The sequence below is a fragment of the Eleutherodactylus coqui genome, chromosome 11 (genome assembly GCF_035609145.1).
Source record: "Eleutherodactylus coqui strain aEleCoq1 chromosome 11, aEleCoq1.hap1, whole genome shotgun sequence".
Classification (NCBI taxonomy): domain Eukaryota; kingdom Metazoa; phylum Chordata; class Amphibia; order Anura; family Eleutherodactylidae; genus Eleutherodactylus; species Eleutherodactylus coqui.
In genome coordinates, this window is record NC_089847.1 from 107,503,096 (window position 1) to 107,523,374 (window position 20,279).

The following is a 20,279-nucleotide window of genomic DNA, read 5'->3' on the forward strand; positions in this document are numbered from 1 at the left end:
CGACACCCACCAATCCTGAGAACGTTGGTCTGGTTGGTCCCCAAGTGATTAAAGCCAAGATAGTGCAAGTGCGCCACCACTCTATTCACTTCAGAAAGAAAAGTGCCGGAGATCACCAAGTTCGAGCGCTTTGTCAATTTCCAGTGCGATCACTGAAGCTAATGGGCGGTGGCACGGATACGCGACCTCTACTCCATTCACTCGGGAACTAACCAGAGTCCTGTCCACCTATAAAGTTATCCTCTAACTTTATAACTTGGAACAACCCCTTTAAGCTCCATTGGAAAGGGCTAATCCACACGTAGGTTCATGGCAACAGCATGTAAACTCTGACGCATATGGTGCCTGTGTGCACATATCGTAAAGGCCGATTCAGGCTCGTTTTTTAAGAAAAAGACAGTTTTGCAGGGTTTTTTTCAGCCAAAGCCCAAAAAAAAAAAAAAAAACACAACGATCCAGCAGGAAGGAGAAGTCCTTCCTTTAGGCTGCAGTCCCACGGGGCGTAAATCCTGCGGAATGACCGAAGCAGGATCGCATGGAAATTCCGTGAGATTTCTGCGGCAGAAAGGCAGCTTCAAAACCCGTACAGGTTGACGCTGCTTCGCCGCCTGTATTCCGCTGCGGCCATCTCTCCCCATAGAGAGGAGAGGGTCTGCAGCAGAAACGGCGATAAAATTGACATGCTGCGGCTTTAAATTCCGTGCGGCATGTCAGTTTCAGCACGGTTTTTCGCAGCGCATGGAGGAGATTTTTGCAAATCTTGTCCACTTTGCTGCTTCGGCTCAGGTTTATGATTGCCAGCAGAATTTCCGTGCAGAAAGTCTGCAATGAAAAACCGCCCCGTGTGAACCCAGCCTTACAATTCCCACATTTTTTTCAAATCCACTTCTGGCTTTGGTTCAAAAAAAATTAGAAAAATAAAAAGCGGCAGCCCCTCCCCTTAAAAACGTGATGTATGAAACCTCCCTGATTCAACCTTGTTAGAGGTCATAGGAGCCTTATACAGTCAAACAGTAAGAGGAAGCACACAAAGCCACTACGGCGGTGTCAAGTACCTCACTTTACACGTCCTAGTAAAAGTTAGACAAGTACTTACAAGAAGCGGAGGTCTGATAAGTTCTGAAAAGCTGAATTCCCAACGAAAGACAAAGGATTATCGTAAAGTTGTCTAGGAAAAACAGAAACAAAAAACACATTAGTTGAAGTGTGGAATAAGAATATAGGACAGTGGTCTGCAACTTGTGGGTCTGACTAGCCGGGGAGAGACTACTATTCCCAGCGTGACTAGGCAGGATTTTTAATCTAGTACATGTTGGGAATTTGTTTCTTCACAGCTGATGAGACTGACTCTACCTCTAGAGCCTGCTGCAAGCATGCATTCACAGCCTTTCCACTGAGCTATTACAGAGGGCTGTATAACAGTGCCAGGGGGGGATGGTGGGGTAGATCAGGAAAACAAAGCAGAGAAAGCTACTATTACAGAGGGCTGCATGACAGTGCTGAGGCATGGTGGAGGAGATCAGGAGAATAGAGAGCAGAGAAAGCTACTATTACAGAGGGCTGTATTTCACTTTGGGTAAAATCATCTGCTCTTAGAAGCAAGGAACAAGCATCTACTCCGAGAGGATGGAGAGTTAGTGGAGTGGACATTGTTATGCTACACAGCCTCTGAAAAAGAAGATCGGAGGGGGAGCTGATCTTGAGCACATCAATAGGAGAGACTAGCTGATCAGTGCTGGGAGTGCCCAGAGCCAGAAACTTGAATGTAGGAGGACCTGCAAACCAAGTATGAGGCCTTGTAAATGCACGAGAAGGAAAACTCAATGCGACAATATAAGTGCATTTTTTTTCTGCAGAGACTCAGTAAGATATGCATGTATTGATTTTTCATGCAGAAAGGTTTACACAGCTTTAAGTTGCCCATACAAACATAGCATATGGCTTTGGCCAACAGCTACCTTCTCCAACCCCTTCTCTAATTTCAGCTGGTTTAATAGTAGAGCTAGACAGCTGCCAGACAAAACTACTACTGCTCATCTCCTGGGGAAAATTAAGGAATGAAAAAGGGTTGAAATTCAAGCTGCCAACCATACAATGTCTTACTGGGAGATATCAAGGGACAATCTGCATATTCCCCAGAAATCTGCTGACAAATCTCACATATGTAAGAGTCCACGCCCAACCAATTATGACCTATCCTGTGAACAAACGAGTTTGAGGAGATAACCCCTTTAATGCTATTTTTGCCACGACCTTGTTCCTTTGACATTTTTTAAGTCATTGTAGATATATGAAATATTTTTAAAAAAAAAATTCCACACTCATCACGTGATACGGACATAGCTGCTTAGACATCACCACCGCACTCCGCATTCATGAACTGGTTGCTCGACTTTATTATGCAACTTTATTTAAATATTAGCCTAAAAAGCCTGTGGGCCAGAAGGTGATCTGAATACATGAGGCAGGTTGGGCCTGCGCCATAGCTACTTACATGCTTTTCAGTAAGGGGTTTTTCTCAAATGCTCCGTCAGGAATCGTAGTAATGGAATTGCTGTGGAAGCCTCTAAATACACAAGTAAAAAAAAGAAGTTTTAATGTATAGCCAACTTTTTAAAAGTTGCCAACACGGAAGAGCGTCTGACATTTCTAGGACGCTCTAACAAGGGGGCGCTAGAAGGAAAACTGTCAAATTGTAAGTTTATTACAACACACACAAGCGCACAGTACTTACAGTTCCTTTAAATTGCTCAGGGACTTTATGACATCGGGGAACTCCACAAGGTTATTATAATTGAGATCCCTGAAATAAGAGCAAAGTTAGGATTTAATATACTAATACATCAAAACAACGGCATCAACTTTTTTTTTTGGTGCAAAATGCGATTAGTGTGGTTTCATATTGTCACCCAGGGTTCAGCTTTCTTGCTTCATTCGGGGAGCAGGAAAGGGGAATCCCCACGGTTGAATGGCGCCAACTCAGGATGGAACCCAACAGCGCCAAACTGCCCCATTGACTACAACGAGGTCCGTTTTGGTTTCTGCTCAGCTGCCCAGATCTGTGACAGAACCTCCGACCGGAGGCTCCAACGCAGATGTGTAACCGGCCTTACAACCCAATTTTACCAAGCCTGCCCTATTCGTGCTTCCGCTAGCACAAAGAAAGGGGCCGTATGCAGTGTTATTGGTCGGGTCTGTTTTGACAACGAGAATAAGTCAATGAGGTCAGTCGAGTGCTGTTGGTATCAGTTGTACGGCCGATCCGGCACCGCTTCATGCGAATCAGTATTACCCAACTCACAGTCTGCAATATAGGGAGTAAAGTCTTTCACATCAAATCCTGGTGGGGTTGTGAGGGGACTCAATATTTAAAAAAAAAAAAAAAAAAAAACACACACCAACTCCCAAAACTCATTTACCCTCTGCAAGAAGAACAATCAATGTAAGACAAATACTTTCCATCTACTTGCTTTCAGTACACTGCCCACTTTTTGACGCACACAAAAAGGTATTACGGCCTCCAACTTGTAAACCACTGTACTATAGCACCCAAAGAACTCTATAGGCCCTATTGCATTTAAAGGGAACCGGTCATCAACTATAAGCAACTCAAACAAAGTTTTTGGTGCTTATAGTTTAGGAGATGTGTAATCAGGGGAGCCTCTTCATACCCAACCAGTTCCTGCGGTGTCCCCCCCGGTGAAGTTTGCGCACACACAGCCAGGGTGCCTCTCTTCAGAAGGGAGTGCGTGCGCATTCCCATTCATCTCTATTGGAAAGTGCGTGCACAGCCTTCTGGCTGTGTATGCTTGAACTTCCCCGTGGGACACCGCAGAACCGGGAAACCAGCGAGTATGAACAGAGGCTCCCCAAACTTCCACTCTGGGGGTCTACCACTCTGGCTCCCTGCCAATCAGCCGGTCGTTGCCATCAGTTGTCAGGGCTGAAAGTGTAATCGCCGACTTTACTGCTATTACACTTCCGACTCTCCTCATTGTGGTCAGAGCCGAAAGTGTAATAGGTGGCACTGGGCCCACCGAATCCAGTAGGAGTGAAGCAGTCTATTACAATTTCGGCTCTGACCAACGATGCTGATGTCCGGCTTGCTGCACCGACAGCGGGCCGAGTGATCAGCCAATTGGCAATGATCCCAAGTGGCGGACCCTTACCAACCAACCAACCATTGATGACCTATCCTGAAGATAGATCAGTTAAGTCCCGAAATACCTGCCGAGCGGTGTGCAGAAGGCTCAAGGAGAGATGGCACGAAGACTCCATGTGCCTACATACAGCCTCCTGCACACCGCTCAGCTGTCTCTATCAGACCTAAAGTCGCCCAATCACAAAAAACAAAAAAGTTTGTGAAAAATCACGAATTTCAACCGGTTTTAGGCAAAAGATGACACATCTGGAAAGTAGTCAAGAGTTTAAAATTTTTGATCGGATAGTCGGATGAAAGCGCTTCCTTGGAAAGATGGTTTATCCGCCGCCTGGTGTCACTGAGCATGTATGGTCCCCTATGGACTAGCGACGTATGCATGTCCTATTAGGTTATATGGAAAGGGGATGTATGGTGGGTACTTAAAAGCGGCTGAGTGTAAAGTGTAGCGAGTCACATGGTCCACTTAAACATATAAAGACCAAGTGCCTACATACTCTACATTGACTGACTAGAGGAACAAAAGGCATATTATGCGAACAGACATCCGCCTAGAACACAGCGAAACGGCTGGCATGTAAATAAAAATCAGTGGTATCCTTTATCCCCTGGTTACACCACAGTATTTGTCTTTCCATCTTTAATTACTTCCTTCAGTGTGCAGTTTATATCTGATCCAGGAAAACAATGGACAGGGGTCAGCTCAGTTCAGACCGGCAGCTCCATGCGTGATGTAAGGGAAGGCAAGGAAATAAAGAGGGACGGAGACGAGCGCTGCGGAGATCCTATGCGGAAATATTTAATTAGCGTAAAAAAAAAGTGGTAAACCGACACGAGAAAGGAAAAGATAAAAAAATCTGTATGTGTGTTACTTTTATACAGACGCAGGAAAGTACAATCCGTCATTTAACCATTCGTGTGTAGTGCGAAAAGTCTTCCAGTTCAGATGATTGAGTTAACATGTAGTCCTACAGTAAAACTGCAAATCATATAGTCTGTTCAGGTCTTTCAGGGAGCATATTGAGTAAGGGCCCTTTTACATTCAAATTTCCATGATCCGTGAGAAACAATGATTATCGTTCAGTCTAACCATGCATAACTGAACGAGGAATGATATATATTTGTTCAGTTTTCATGCAAGCAGAAACCAAAAACAAAAATCAGCCCATGTAAACAGGCAGTTCATCTATGAATATCTGCCTGTTTACTGTGTGTGAAGGGACAGCGGCAGGCTAGAACGATCTCTAGCCCGATCTGCCTCCATTCACTAGCGATGATTGCTACCATGTAAAGCCATCTTATGGACGGCCTGTTGGGCATCTATACCCGACAGATCGTTCCCTGTAAAAGCATCCGAACATCCACAGTGCTGAGAGAAAAAGAAAACCGCTAAATGTAATAACCTGTAGATCCACCATTAGCAGCACTATTCGATCTTTCTTGAGAAGAACAAATTTGTCAGTAACCAGGCTTTGTTTGTCTTTATTTGATGGACAAAGCACCTGTGAAACTCACACTTCCAAATCACATCTACTGAATTAAAAACCCTTTTGCCAATTAGCTCTTGGAGAAATCATTAACAGAAGTTCAGTTACTTCTTCACCCTGTACTGTGCATGTTTACTCAATGTGTTCAATTTAAGACATGAAAGGTACAAGTACTTGTGCGTTATTAGTTTATAGATATACAGTGTTTGTCTAGAAGTGTGACTTAGATAAGACTCAGATTACATTTTACTAGCAATCAATGCAGGAATTCAGGTAGTTCCAATGAGTTCATTTACTTTTTCTTGCAATTATATATGTTGCCCTACTTAACAGGAGTTCGTATGAAAAGGGGGTCGAAAAGATTCCCTGTGCCACATAGAAATAGGGTCATATAACCCCTCAATGCTTCTTAGTGGCTGAGGGGGTCTCTTGTGAGCATGTCTCCTGGCTGCTCAAAGTCGTTGACAAATTAATGAATGCATTTGCTTAAAAAGGGGTTATCCAGTCCGGTCAAATTGTGCCGACACCTCCACTTCCAATCCGGGTTCTACTTTGGGTCATGTGATCTAGTGTTCTCTCCACCTTTCCAGCATCGATGACAACATTGCAGGGGGCTGACTACTTGGCTCATTTCAATAACTGAGCCAGTCCCCTTCTTTATCACTGCCAATGTAAGAAACCCAATGGGGCCGACTGTTTGGCTCATCAGAAGTGGAGGTACTGGCACCACTGAACAGGACCGGACTGTGCCAGTATTTCCTATACTTGGCTGTCTCATCATAGCCCATTCTGAAAATGAAGTTGATGATCCCTAGCGAGCAGCTTTAAAAAGGGGTTGTTCCACTTCTGGTAGGTTTTACTGCAGGAAGCAGACAGCTCTGTACATTGTGAAGTGGCTGGGGTTAGTATTGCAGGCTAAATCCCATTAATTTCAGCAGGACTCAGTCTGCAGAACCAACCTTGGCCACTGCACAATGTACAGAACTGTCTGCTTCCTGCAGCAAAAAAACTGCTAGAATTGCCATGGAAAGTTGTGGCTTGCCATACACTTCATATTCGTAGAGGAAATGTAGTATTACAGAACATGGGGGTCATTCAACTGACTACAAGGATATTTGGCAAAGAGCCACAGATACTCCCCACAACTGTCTGCCAAACCTCAGAGGGGAGTTCAGAGCAGGCAACTCCCCTCTAAAAGGTGTGCAAATGCCCTAATAGAAAGCAGAGCCAAATATTTAAAGGGGTTGTCCCGTGTGTCGCACTGCACTTATCTGCTTGAAGTTCAACTTTGATAAATGTACGGTTCTGCACATGGGCAGGAGAAACGGATGTCACCAATATACACTAAATGGGGTACTGCTAGGGAAAGGGAGATGGAAAAAGACCTGGGGGTACTAGTGGATTGTAGACTTAACTAGAGCAATCAATGCCAGTCAGCTGCCTCAATAGCAAATAAAGTTTGGGGATACATTAAAAGAGGCATAGGGGCAAGGGCCAAGGCTGGACATGTGTCTTTTTCAGCCTAACATACTATGTTACTATGCTTGCAAACTGCTTAAGATGAACGACGCCATAAGCAATTAAATCTCCGATCACAAAAGGTGAGCGGCACCACAGTGTTTACTGATTGTATCTCCCGACTTATTCTTCATTGTCCCTTCGGTACCTCGCTCCTTTGTTTAACTGTCTGCCTGTCTCGCATTAGGAGCGGCAACGCTCTGGTTACACCGGAGACAAAGGAAGGATTTTTTTTTCTGTTTCTGAAGGATATAAGTGTTCTCTACTTTTCATACAAGTCATCCGTCTTCCGTGTGAGGCGATAAAAGTAATGGCACAGGATGAGGGGAAGGAAAGAAATATAGATACGCTTATGTTTAACAAGTCAAGAGGAACAAATGCGTTTCTGCCTGACTTGTGACATCTCGTACAGCGCGATTACAGGAAGCACACATGTTGAAGGGCTACACGGCAACATGTGGTTGGGGTGAACTTGCAGGATCAGTTGGCCATTGCTTATGATGCGTCGGCATAGGGTCTTTTTAGGAGGGCTGAGTAATCGTCCTTCTACATGGGCGAGAATCTGACCGATTCGCTCAATCAAAAAAACATGCACGGCAAACAATAAGAGAGAGAATGTAGAGAATAGTAAAAGGAGCATTACTTATGGGCCATTCACATGGGGCGATTATTGTGCAGAACTCGCTCAAAAGAACGAATGAGTGATAATGGTCGCGTCTAAACGCACAGCCATCGTGCATTATTCGTTAACAGTTTGTTGGTCGCTCGCGTTCAGCCAGCATGAATATCATAGTCAACCATAAATGCTCCCCGCTTCATATAGAATGTGAAGCACTGAGCGAGAAGCCAGTGGTGAACTGTTCGACTAAAACGATCTGCACGAGCAGTGACATCAGCAGTAACTAGCGGTGACACCAGCGCTCAGGCAGTCGTTTCGAAGAATATCATCCCGTCTAAATGGGACATTACCCATTACATTCCGGGCCGCTCCAGTGTTGCTGCTCTGGTCCTTCCTGCTCATCTTGGTTTATATGGCTGTAGCGGTGACGTGTCTATACAGCCACGTGACCGCTGCAGCCAATTACTTCCCTGAATGGTTTACGGCATGTGACCATTGAGACTAGGTGCCCAGTGATTGGCTTCAAGCCTACAGCAGTCCATGGGTAGACAGACATTACTGCTGCAGCCATGGCTCGGAAGACCAGAGCAGCGACACTGGAGCAGCCTAGATTCAATGGGCAGGTAATATTCATTTTCACACACTTCTCTCCCCCCTTCCTCTTCCCCACGTGGGGATGTTCTCATGATGGAACCTGTCCTTGTCCCATTCCCTTAACTAACAGAGCTATCATGAGAGCAGTATGCCGACAATATTCAGCCACGCTCCAGTCATGCCATTAGGTCCTAAAAGGGGTTGTTTGGGCTCCAATAGGAGAGCGAAGCTGGCGCTAGCACTTCCTCCCCTGTCCTCAGATGACCAAATCTGGCCGGCTGCATTGGACAGCAGTCTGGACAATCAACTGATCGGTCAGGGTCCCGAGCAGCAGACCCCCATCCATCTACTGATCAGTTGAAATGAACCCAGACAACCCCCTTTAATCCTAGTAGAAGAATAAGCAGATAGATAAATATTGCAGAAGGGCAGGTTAAGCAGTGCATATACTCACAGCGCCTCCAGACTATCCAGTCCATCAAAGCAGTGGGGTCCGAGGGTTTTGATTTTGTTGTTGTGAAGATGTCTGGAAAGGATGACATTTTTGGATGAATAGAACTAAAGACTTCTAATTCTGCTTCCTGCTGATGAAGGCGAGGAAGATGGATTGATTTGCTCTACATATATTTGTAGTTTTGACAGCAAACTAATACACGCTGATCAGCCATAACCTGAAACCACCTGCCTAATGTGCAGTCCTCCCTCGTGCAACCAAGAGAGTTTGAACCGTCAAGGCATGGACTCCACAAAACTTCCTAAGTGGTCTTGCAGTACCTCCTTCCAAGGCGTTAAAGCATCTGCTGCTACCAAGTCCTGCAAGCTACAAGAGGAGGTTCCATGGATCAGACCTAATCACTTTGAGCTCTTTGTCATGTCCCTCAAACCATGTCGGAACAGTTTATACAAGGTACATTATCCAGCTGAAAGAGGCCCCTGCTATTAGGGAATGCCGCTGCCACGAAGGGGTTTACTCGGTCTGTACAATGGTTAGGAAGGTGCTACACTTCGAAGTTAAGTTCACATGAATGCCAGGACCCAAGGCTTCCCAGCAGAACATTGTCCATTGCACCATACTGTCTCCACCAGCTGATCATCGTACCACACTGTATCCTGGTGCCATCTCTTCCCCAGGTAAGTGGCCATACACATTATGTAAATTAAAAAGGAATTCCCCTTCCATTGCTCCATGGTCCAGTCCAGATGCCCATTGTAGGAACTTTCAATAGTGTTAGCATGGGCACCCTGCCTGGTTTGCAGCTGCACAACAAGCCATATTGCGAATACTTAAAGGTTTCTATCATAGCCAGAATTCACTTTTTCACCACTTTGTACTGCAGTAAACCAGACTAACTAGCCTTCGCAAAACAAAAAGGAGAACCAGCTCACCAATCAAAAATGGGAGAGCACAGGAACTGGTTGACCACACAAACATCAAGTATTAGTAACGGGGTCCAGCTTCACCCGAGGATATATTAAAAATCCCAAACTTTATTTCAGAAAGGAATTAAAAGACTGGCACTATACTTTGCTGATGCGTTTCTGGTGCATAACCAGTTGCTCCGACTAAGGGTGTGGGTATGCGCCAGAAAGTAGAGTGTGGTGGTTACCCCTCTTAACATATCTGGAATAAAGTTTTGGATTTTTAATATATCCTTGGATAAAGCTGAACCCCTTTACTAATATTAACTAGTCTTCGTCAACATGTGCATCAACGAGCCTTGGGTACCCATAACCCTGTCCTGGTTCACCAGCTGTCCTTCCTTGGACCACTGTTTGCCAGTACTATCCACTGCATACTGGAATACCGCACAAAACCTTCCATTTCGGAGATTCTGACTCAGTCGACCAACATCACAATCTGATCCTTTAATAGAAGTTTTCATAAACTGCAGCTGAGATTACTTACAGAACAACCAGGCTGGAGAGATTGGAGAAGGCATAATCCGGTATGTGAGTGATTTTGTTGAGAGCCAGTGTTAAGGCCTGAAGGGATGGTAGGTTGCCGAGTGGACGAACGGGCACCTCCGTTAGGCTGTTGTCATCCAGCCATAGATGTCGGAGCTGTACAAGACCCTCAAAGCTGTCATCTGGCACGCTGACAATGTGGTTCGCGTCTAATCGCCTGCAAGAGAGAGACATTCAATTCATCAGGGCAGATCGGTGCAAGTTTACCGGACAGGAGGACATGAAATAAATACTTCAATGGCAATCGGAAGACTACAAATGGCACACAGTAAGGTTTATGTACATATGGCTTCAGCTGTAGTATATTCAGTGCTCCGACCCAGGGAGAGTGGGGATAACTACTGCAGGAAGAGATGGCTCATCCACATATGCACTTCTAAGTTGGAAGCTCCATTATGAGCATCAGTCGCCCATTCTGTAAAAAAACGCCAGACACCAGAATGCAAATTCATTCATTGGCCCCACTATAGTCAATGGTGGCTGTTGGGCATTGATGGTATTGGTCACATCAGATTCGTCACTTATTATTTTCATTGTTTTGCTACTCTAATGAAGCAGAACAGAAAACCAAGAAAGTGAACAAGGACTCATTCATCCGGTCAGGATGGAAGCTCAGATAAAAAGGAACCGTTTTGTAGCATCTACACTGTAGAGTCGTTTTGGTAGTTTGGGAGATGTGGCGGGAACACATCAGTCACGAGCTCCGTTAAAAATCATGACTCCGGAGTAACAACCCCAAATTGGCTTTATGACCATGCAGAGATGCTTTTCATATTTGTCTGGCTCAAAGAGGAGCACAAAGACCGCTCTATCTGCCTCGAATGTAAGGGCCTTGCAAACAAACCCACATCTCAGCTTCCTGGACCCTCCAGCTATAGTCTGCACCAAGCATGGCAATAGACAGGTTAACTGCAGTTCCAGCACAACCAGGCTTAGACACTATTTTGTCATTGCATTCCATGTCGGTCTTAAACGCATACTGCAGTCACTCACCCTGGCCAAAAATGACCAATTACAGGGAGTAACAGATCATAGGCTATGTATTTAGGCTTCATTTTTGTTTAAGATTAGTATACTATCCTACAAAACTAATTAGACACCAAAGCAAGCATCAAAAGTAGCATGTTACTTAGTGGGCCTCCTTTAGCATCAGATACTCTCCCTAGTATAGTTTCTGCTAATGTCTGATACACCTCAGCTGGTATTTCCCTCCATTCATCCTGCAAATGACTGGCGAGTTCCCATTAAGAACATGCATCAGCCTACAGTGGTGCTAGGAGTGTAGTCATTTGACAGTTGACAAATGGAAGAACGTTTTAACACGTAACAGATCACACTACTCTATCTTGAAATCTGATAGACATACCGGGGTGTGGAGGACGCCTGAGAACACCTTCCGCCTGAGTGTGTTGTGTCAACAGTTAAGAACGGTGGAGGTTCAGTTATGGCCTGGGGATGCTTTACGTGGCATGGTCTCGGTCCGTTGGCTGTAGTGGCAACCACCAAACAGAGGTGAAACTCAACATTCTAGATAATAATGTGCTACCAGCAATGTGGCAATACTCTGGGAATGGTCAGCAATACTTTCAACAAGACCACACGCCTTGTCACACATCCAATGCTGCTTTATGTTGGTTTGAGGATATGGATGTTCCAAGATTGGACCGGGTCCTGACCCTACTGAATATCTTTGGGAAGAAACTGCAGCATCGGTCAGGAAATATTAAAAAAAGCATCCATTTTCTTTGAGAGAACTTTTCGAGATGTTTGCAGGATGAATGGAGGGAAAGACTAGCTGAAGTGTATCAAAACATTACCAGAAAGTATCCCATGGAAAATATCCAATGCCATTAGGGCCAAAGGAGACTCCACTAAGGATTAACACAGTAACTAAATACTACTTTTAATTCTCGCTCAGGTGTCCAATTACTTTTGACAGATCGGTTATCTGTATATACCAGACTAGAGAGCTATACACATGGTAAGAACACACCAGTACCGGTAGCTATTTACCTTTCTGTGCAACCTTTCAATTAGAGGTAATACTCAATCTCGACCATTCGAAATTCTCAGTACTTGTCTTGTATGTTTCTAGGAATAAGGATACAAGCCGCATCCCAAAATACGTACAAGTACTAACCACCCCGCCCAGAGTTTGCATCTAATTACAACGCCAGCCGGATATTGTTCTTCTCCATGTACTGGTCACCATGCACTGCAGTTTTAATACCCTGATCAAGAGATTTCGTTATGGTTGCACACCTATTGGTGCAGTCCCTGCATATCCATTCTGACCTGAAGAAATGAGTGGTACAGCATGGCATCCAACAAGAGTAGACCCCGAGCTTTCCAGAAATCAAGTACAACTAAGAAATGGCTAAAGAGGATTATTAACCCTGCAAAGACACTTTATTTAAAGTGACCAGTTATTATGATGGGTGGAAGGAAGCCTGAGGAGGAAGTATTTAATTATGATGGAGCGCCACCATAGTAAAATTGGTAAATAAGAATATATACAAAAAAATAAATAAATGAAGAATTACATGGCGCATATTGAAAGGTCAATGGATTACTCATGCAATGCACAGACTGGGTTCGCCAGAGTAAGATGGTCTTTCTAGCTGGCACCTTTTCGGAGGGTCCTGAAGGGGAGACCCTGCTCTGTTAAGGGCACTTTTACATATGGTGACCTGTGAGGCGCAGATGGCGGACAGGTCATCCCAGCAATGATCGTTCCTGTGCTTTTACACAATCGCCATTGGCCATTGGCGGTGGAGTGGAGATCATTCCGGCCCACCGCCTCCATTCACAGTTAACAGGCAGTCTGTTAGGAATGAGCAACATCCTGTTTACACGGGACGATCAGTTTGGTGCATGCAGAAACGAGAAGCGAATGAATTTGCGTTTGTTTGCATTTATTCTGAACTACAATTTTCATATTCCTGCTGGATGCGGGAATCTGAACGCCCGTATTAACCCTTTCCAATCCACTGTCTGACGTCTTCAGACATTCTGATTGAAGGCTGTACAGCTCCGATGTCGGAAGACGTCTGGCAGGGTATTCTTGCTGTATATTACTGGCAGCTGTGTTGTCAGGGACCTCTCCAGCATGTCCCACACCGCAGTACAGGATCTAGCCATCAGATGGTGCCATTGTGAAATGGCAGAAAAGAGAAAGCCCCCTAGAAAACCCTGAATCCAAAATTGGATTGCAAAGGGTTAAAGGGCTCTAACTCAATATTTTCTAACAGTGTCTGAAAATCTAAAAACTTATTCACATCGGCCCTGGGAGGTTCTGTTGGAAGTCTATCACCAATTTCCATTGAAAAATGGGATGCAGACACCAAATAGAGCTCACAGTCAGTGGGGTCAGTTTGGCCATATGATCGTTCCAATATGCTATTGGGGCCATTTAACTGCTATCACAATGAAGCATGAAAACTGAGCCTAAAGTGCTAGTGTGAACCAGACAAGAGCTTTCAAAAAGTGAAAAATGTTCTATAAGGCCAGCTTTACACGGTTACAAGCACTCTGGCATTTCCTTCAGCCCCACTGAAATGAACAGAGCACCAATGAAGCATGCTTAGCCAGCGCCCCATTCATTCTGACATCGCTTGGGAGAGAGAAAAGACTCTGCAATGGCAGGCTGAGGGGGGACACTGGTCGCCCGTTCTCAAGATAGTCAAGGGTCTCAGTGGTGATCCCCCCCACCGATCAGCATGTTATCACCTATCCTGCGATTAGGGGATAACTTGTGATTCTGCTACAACCCCTTTAAAGGAAAATTAAAAAAAGTTAAAAAAACGGAAAAGTAAAAAAAAAAAAAAAAATAAACACCCACAAGTTTATAAAAAAGTTCTTGCTATCCATTTAACATACAAGTTTTAAAAACCTATACACTTTTTCCTAATGTATACGCTAAAAACACGATGTGAACGGTCTCATAAAGTTTTTGGTGGCAGTTTGATCTCGCCCTTCCAAACCCCGGAGTCAGCGGCTTCTTACAGAGCTGCCGGAGCACAACTCCGTCAGTCTAGCAGCACTCCCATTGCTTCTTTTTAGTTATTTCTCAGACTGTCCCCATGATCCCTGCACTTCGGAGTGCTTTGTTCTACAGCCCCATTACGGATATGTTAATCTGTTTTAGGGTGCCTGCACACGGGCGGAATTTCTGCCGCGGTATTTTAAGCACATTGTCCGCCCCTGACCGCAGCCAATATACTTCTATGGGGATCCGCAGATGTCCCCAGACGGACAGATTTGCATCGCGGATTTTCACGCGCTAGAAAAAAAACTGTAGTATGTCCTAATTTGGGTCGGATTCTGTGCGTGGAGACTCCAATACAAGTGAATGGATGCGTTTTTTCCACGCAGTACATCTGCGGAGCTAGGCACTGGTTGCTATGACATTAGAGGAAGTAGGCGTGGCAGGAGGCTGCAGGTTTTTCCGCAGCACATCCGCATATATCTGCGCGTGATTTTTCACGCATCCGCACCTATCCGCAAGCACATTTAGGTGCCATACGCAGGTCTCCCGCGCGTGAAAATTCGCTGGCGTAATCCGGAACGCTCGTGTGCAGGCGGCCTAATTCTGTGCAGATTGTTGCAAAAGTCAAATAGGCGAAGCAGCATCGCTTACAATCTCCCCTACAAACACCTAATTACCAGAGCGCGCCCTGCCCTGGTGCTTCCCAAAATACTGTTGGACGTTATTTAGGCTTCAAAATAGACACAATCAAGCAGAGTCTGAATCAATACAGTAAGAATCACAGCAATGTTTAGAACAAGACAAAAAAAAAAAAAATCAAAAAAAGGTAGTTAAAAAAATAAAGAGATAGTTAAAAAAAATTAAAAAAAAGGTAGTTAAAAAAAATATTAAAGGTAGTTAAAAAAAATAAATAGTTAAAAAAAAAAAAAAAAAAAGTGAAAAGGTAGTTAAAAAAAAACAAAAAAAAAACAACAAAAAACACTTTACACTAGCACCCCACCTAGGCCTTCACATTACACTGGATGTTTTAATTAATCCTCAGTTACTGAATACTTTGAGCTGGGAAATGATGAAGTTCTAGACTGGACTGGGAAGTCACTGGATCTTATGTATCCGGACTTTTCCAAGCCGTTTGATAATGGGCCACATAAAAGGCCGGCTGACCTACTGACTGCAATCCCTACTAGCCATCATAAACCGATCCTGCAGCCATACCAATTCAACCACCACATGGCTTATATCTGACCATTGTCTGTGTATAGCATCCCTCACTCTCCACCCCGCCATACCGGGCACATCTCCAGCCCTTTACCTTCTGTATCACCCCACCATTCGTAGTATGTAAGCTCCTTGGAGCGGGACCCTCACCCCTATTGTTTCCATTAACTGATTACTTTATGTAACTGTGGTGTGATGTAAGTGAGTAACTGGTCAGTGATAGAAAGCAGAGGGGGGTTATAAATGGTACATACTCTGAGTCACTGTCACATGTGGGGTACCACAGGGGGCAGTACTGGGCCCTATTATTAATACATTAATGACGTGGTAGAAGGATTGAATAATAAAATATCAATATTTGCAGATGATACAAAACTATGTAAAGAAATTAACACAAGAGAAGACAGTGTACGGTTGCAAGAGGAGCTGAATAAGTTGGGGGCAGAAATAAGTTTTAACACTGATACATGTAAGGTTCTGCACATGGGCAGAGGAAATACAGGTCACCATTACACACCAAGTGGGAATCAACTGGGGAACACTGACATGGAGAAGGACTTGGGGGTTTTAGTTAACTGTAAGCTTAACTGGAACAACCAGTGTCAGGCAGCTGCCGCTAAGGCAAATAGGATCATGGGGGCATCAAAAGAGGTCTAGGGGCACATGACGAGAACATTGTTCTTCCTCTTTACAAGTCACTGGTCAGACCACACATGGAATATTGTGGACAGTGTTGGGCATCGGTACTCAAGGAATGAGCGGACTACAATACCCAGAGAGGTTATCAAAATTGGGGTTAAGAAAAAGATGGCTGAGGGTCGACCTAACAGCTATGTATAGATATATTAGGGGTTGTTATAGGGATCTCTTCACAGACCTGTTTATACTCAGGACTGTGATAGTAACAAGGGGGCATCCTTTACATTTAGATGAAAGAAGGGGGTTCTTTACTGTAAGAGCAGTGAGACTATGGAACTTTCGGCCGGAGGACGTGGTGATGGCAAATATAATACCAGAGTTTGAGAGGGGCCGGTACGCCTTTCTAGGGTGATAAAATATTATATGTTACAGTCACTAATTACTTCAGAAGGGATGTTCATCCAGGGATTATTCTGGTTGCCAGATTTGGAATTGAAGGATTTTTTTTTTTACCTTAAATGAGGAAAAATTGGCTTCTACCTCATTGGGTTTTTTTGCCTTCCTCTGGATCAACATTGAAGGGGTAATAGGCTGAACTTGATGGACATATGTATTTTTTGACCTAACATACTAGGTTACAAAGTTGTGCTATAGAACAAAAATATATATATAGGCATGGGTAGGCCACTCTGGCCTGAAAAGGGTTAAAATGGAAACTTGGGCTGGTGCCCCATTTCGGAACATAGGTTACACTTAAAATTGACAAGCTCCCTCCTAGTTAAACAGAAAACACCTGCACTTTCCTGTCAAGTTGGTGATTAATGGCCACACTGCCGAAGCATAAAGCTTCTCAAAACAAAGCGCCCGCAGATCATTTACAGATCTCCAATCTTTCGCCTTTTTCCCCCCTGAAGTTACTGTCAGCTAAAAAAATGGAAGATGGAAAGGACAACAGTTACGAATTTGTTCCTTTCAAAAAGAAAAACAAAAACCAATGACTGTGTACATTATTCGTCCTGTCGCCGGGAACACGTGAAATCTGCAAAACAGCTGGAGACATGTTGGCGTTTCTTCTCGGAGGTAAACTGAAGCTTCACCTCCGGTTGCAGAGATGTCATCCATCTTATCCGAGTGTGAAACTGGATGATTTATGAGTTTTGGCAGAAAAAAACCCCACATTTGTTATACTTGCGAGCTCCTTGTGGAAGATGGCCATAAACATGAAAAGACAGATTATTCGGGACAGCCCTCTCCCTCCAACTCCACCACAAACATGCCTGGTTAGGCCAAACGTACATTTCTATGGTGCAATGATTATGATAAGCCTCCTCCAGGCATTTCTTGCCTTGATGGGAACAAGTACTACGAGATCGTTAAGGTCTGAACGGCCAAGTGGTCATGAGAATGGAGGTCCGCTCTCTCGCTTTGCTCCTCCCTGCAGACCACTTCAGTATGGTGCTTGAATGGAGCGATGGCCAAGCATGGTCTGTGTACGCCCTTCAACTCTATGGCATTGCGCAGATAGCCAAGTGCTGTTCTCTGCTTCTCTTTGGCAGTCCCATAGATTTGAATGGAGCAGTAGTGCCATCCGGTTATACAGATTAACCTGAAATATCTCAAAACTTGTTAAATGAGCAACTGGTTGACTTAGGCAATTTTCCATTGATTCAGCCTTCGTGCAAATCTGGGTACTTGACATTGGTTGGGTTGTTTAGTTATGCATGCGTTGACTGTAGACACTGGATATGTCCATAGGGATCTATATACTTATCTCTATCCATTTTATATATCAACCGGTTGATACAGCTTTAACAGATGAAGGCAGAAGATAAGTTGCAATGACGACTACACCTCCTATAAGCCACACGGCAATACTTTATAATTAACCAAGACAGGCATAAAGGAGAACTTTGCATTCCTTCCTCTCCAACTGTACACCATATAGAAATGCTAATTCCCTTCATATCAATCTTCTTGTCACTTTGACAAGTTGCTTGAAGGCCTTTGAACGTGTCAGAATTATTTTCACAAGCCAAGAAAGGTATTGTCAAAATACACTGTTGATGCAAGGCAGTGACCTGAGAGAAGACACCCCTTACGTAATGACACCTGCGTGCCTCTTACCCAATGCAAATAAATAATCCTCAACTGATGAATCATATTTGCCTTCACGAGAGAGAGAGTATTTGAACAGAGGTGCATTAAACCATCTCGGGATACAAAAGGCCTCAGGCTCCGTCAAAAGTGAACGAGAAAGTACCTGCCCCTCTTTGTCTTATTCCAGAGTAATAAACCTCCCTGAAGATCAAAAAGGAGGATTTTCCGGTGGGATAAACTTGTCAAGAGTCAACAAGATGCCTTCATTACACAAGCAAGATGCAAAAGTGCAAAAGTGAGGCCTTAATGGCCTCATGTTAATAAACTGAAGTGGTGGGGCTGGATGTCCACTCATGGTGCATCAACAACTCTACTGTACAAACAACTCCACCTACATCTTCATTAGGGTTAAAGTCATCAAAATACTAGGATCTCTTGAACTCAATCAACAGTACAGACTAGTGGTTGTGGCTTCAATGCTACTGACGTGGCCCTCTTGCAGAAGATATTACGCCCTCCAATATAGATAGAACTGGTGCAGTCCATCCAAAGACTACTCTAACCCAACTGAAGGTCACATATACATTACATCATTGTTTTTCATAAACAAACAATGGGTCAGCCATGAATTCTAAACATCCCTCTATGAGTCATGCAAACAGCAAATGGAAAAATGCCTCTGTAACAGCACCTATTCGAAAGTAAGTTCCATAAACAGTCGTGTTGCAAGTTAGGCTCAAAATTGCTAAGTATATGAGCAAGCCAAAATCTGCTATGGAAGAAATAATCATGTACAGATCGACAGCTGTTTCAAGATTCTTGGAACTCATCGGTACACAATAGGGGTTGGTACTGGTGTAGCTTGACGCCACCGGAAGCTAGGGGTTTGACAGGGCTGGGATGGAGGAACGCCTCTGTCACACCCCTAGCTTCCGATTGGGTGGCGACCCAGCAGAGCTAAGAGGAATGACAGCAGCATGGAAGGACTTTTGCCATGGGATGGATGGTTAGGGCTGACGGCTACTCCGCTCCCCATGCTCTTCTCGGCAACGCTGCTGAAGGCAGTGGAGCGAAGTTGCCATCAGTGGGCGCCTCCACTGAAGCTGGGGACAGAGCGTGACGGGATTCCACAGCCCTGAGTGTCGCTAATTCAGAGGGCAGCCAGCCGCAGTTCACAGCCTAACCATTAACAGGCCTACAGCCAATCAGAAGCTAGGGACGTTACTACATTTTAACAGAGCTGTATTATGTCGCCACCCCTTAGTTCTGATGGTGACATAATACACCAGTACTGTAGGGTTTTGGGTACCTGAGCGAGTAGCTTCTGACTTGGTTATGTGGAAGCAACGTTTCGCCTTGTGGAGAGCACCATGTTGGCGTAAGGAGACCTATACGCCATGTAATGCTCCTCTGGGAAATAAGGCAACTATGCACTTTCCGAAGGTGGAACAGTTGTTGACTAGACACTTCAGATTCAGTCAGCGAACAAGAACCCAACTGCTCACTGATGAGGAGCATGAACCCTGCAACAGCTATCTGTACTTAGCATCTTTGATTCTGATTTGGCTTACATCCTCAGTCACATTGCAAAGTCTGTTAGGTCAGACATTAATTTACGGGGGAGCTACTTTTCAATAGGCGGCACTGTAGAGGCAACTTCCATTTGCATATCTTATTTCCCAGAGGAGCTTACATGGCCAACAAGTCTCTTCACTTCAACTTGAATCTCTCCACAAGGAGATACAGTACTTCCCTTGAGCAATGATTTGAGGAACACGAAAATAACTTGACAACCATGGTGGACCACAAGGTCATGCAAACTCTGTTCTGCAAAAAGAAAAAAAAGGACTTTCTATGTGTAGCAACCACAAGATGACAACCTGGATGCTCAAACATTTAGTAGACCCTTGTGCTTGCTGGTCAAAGTGGTTGACCACCTGATCCACCAGACTGAAGACCAACCACCCTGAGACACTAATTGCAGGGGTGTTGATG

The 20,279-nt window shown here is 44.5% G+C and overlaps 1 protein-coding gene across 1 annotated transcript in view; it reads right to left on the bottom strand.

Annotated features, from left to right (window-relative positions):
- Window positions 1-20,279, bottom strand: part of LGR4 (leucine rich repeat containing G protein-coupled receptor 4) — a 97,800-nt gene that overhangs the window by 15,866 nt on the left and 61,655 nt on the right. Inside the window, exons 5-9 of the mRNA XM_066583226.1 lie at window positions 10,284-10,499; window positions 8,832-8,903; window positions 2,735-2,803; window positions 2,495-2,566; window positions 1,097-1,168 (exon numbers count right to left, since the gene is read on the bottom strand). Of these exons, the coding sequence (XP_066439323.1) occupies window positions 1,097-1,168; window positions 2,495-2,566; window positions 2,735-2,803; window positions 8,832-8,903; window positions 10,284-10,499 (501 nt within the window). The remainder of the gene's footprint in view (window positions 1-1,096; window positions 1,169-2,494; window positions 2,567-2,734; window positions 2,804-8,831; window positions 8,904-10,283; window positions 10,500-20,279) is intronic.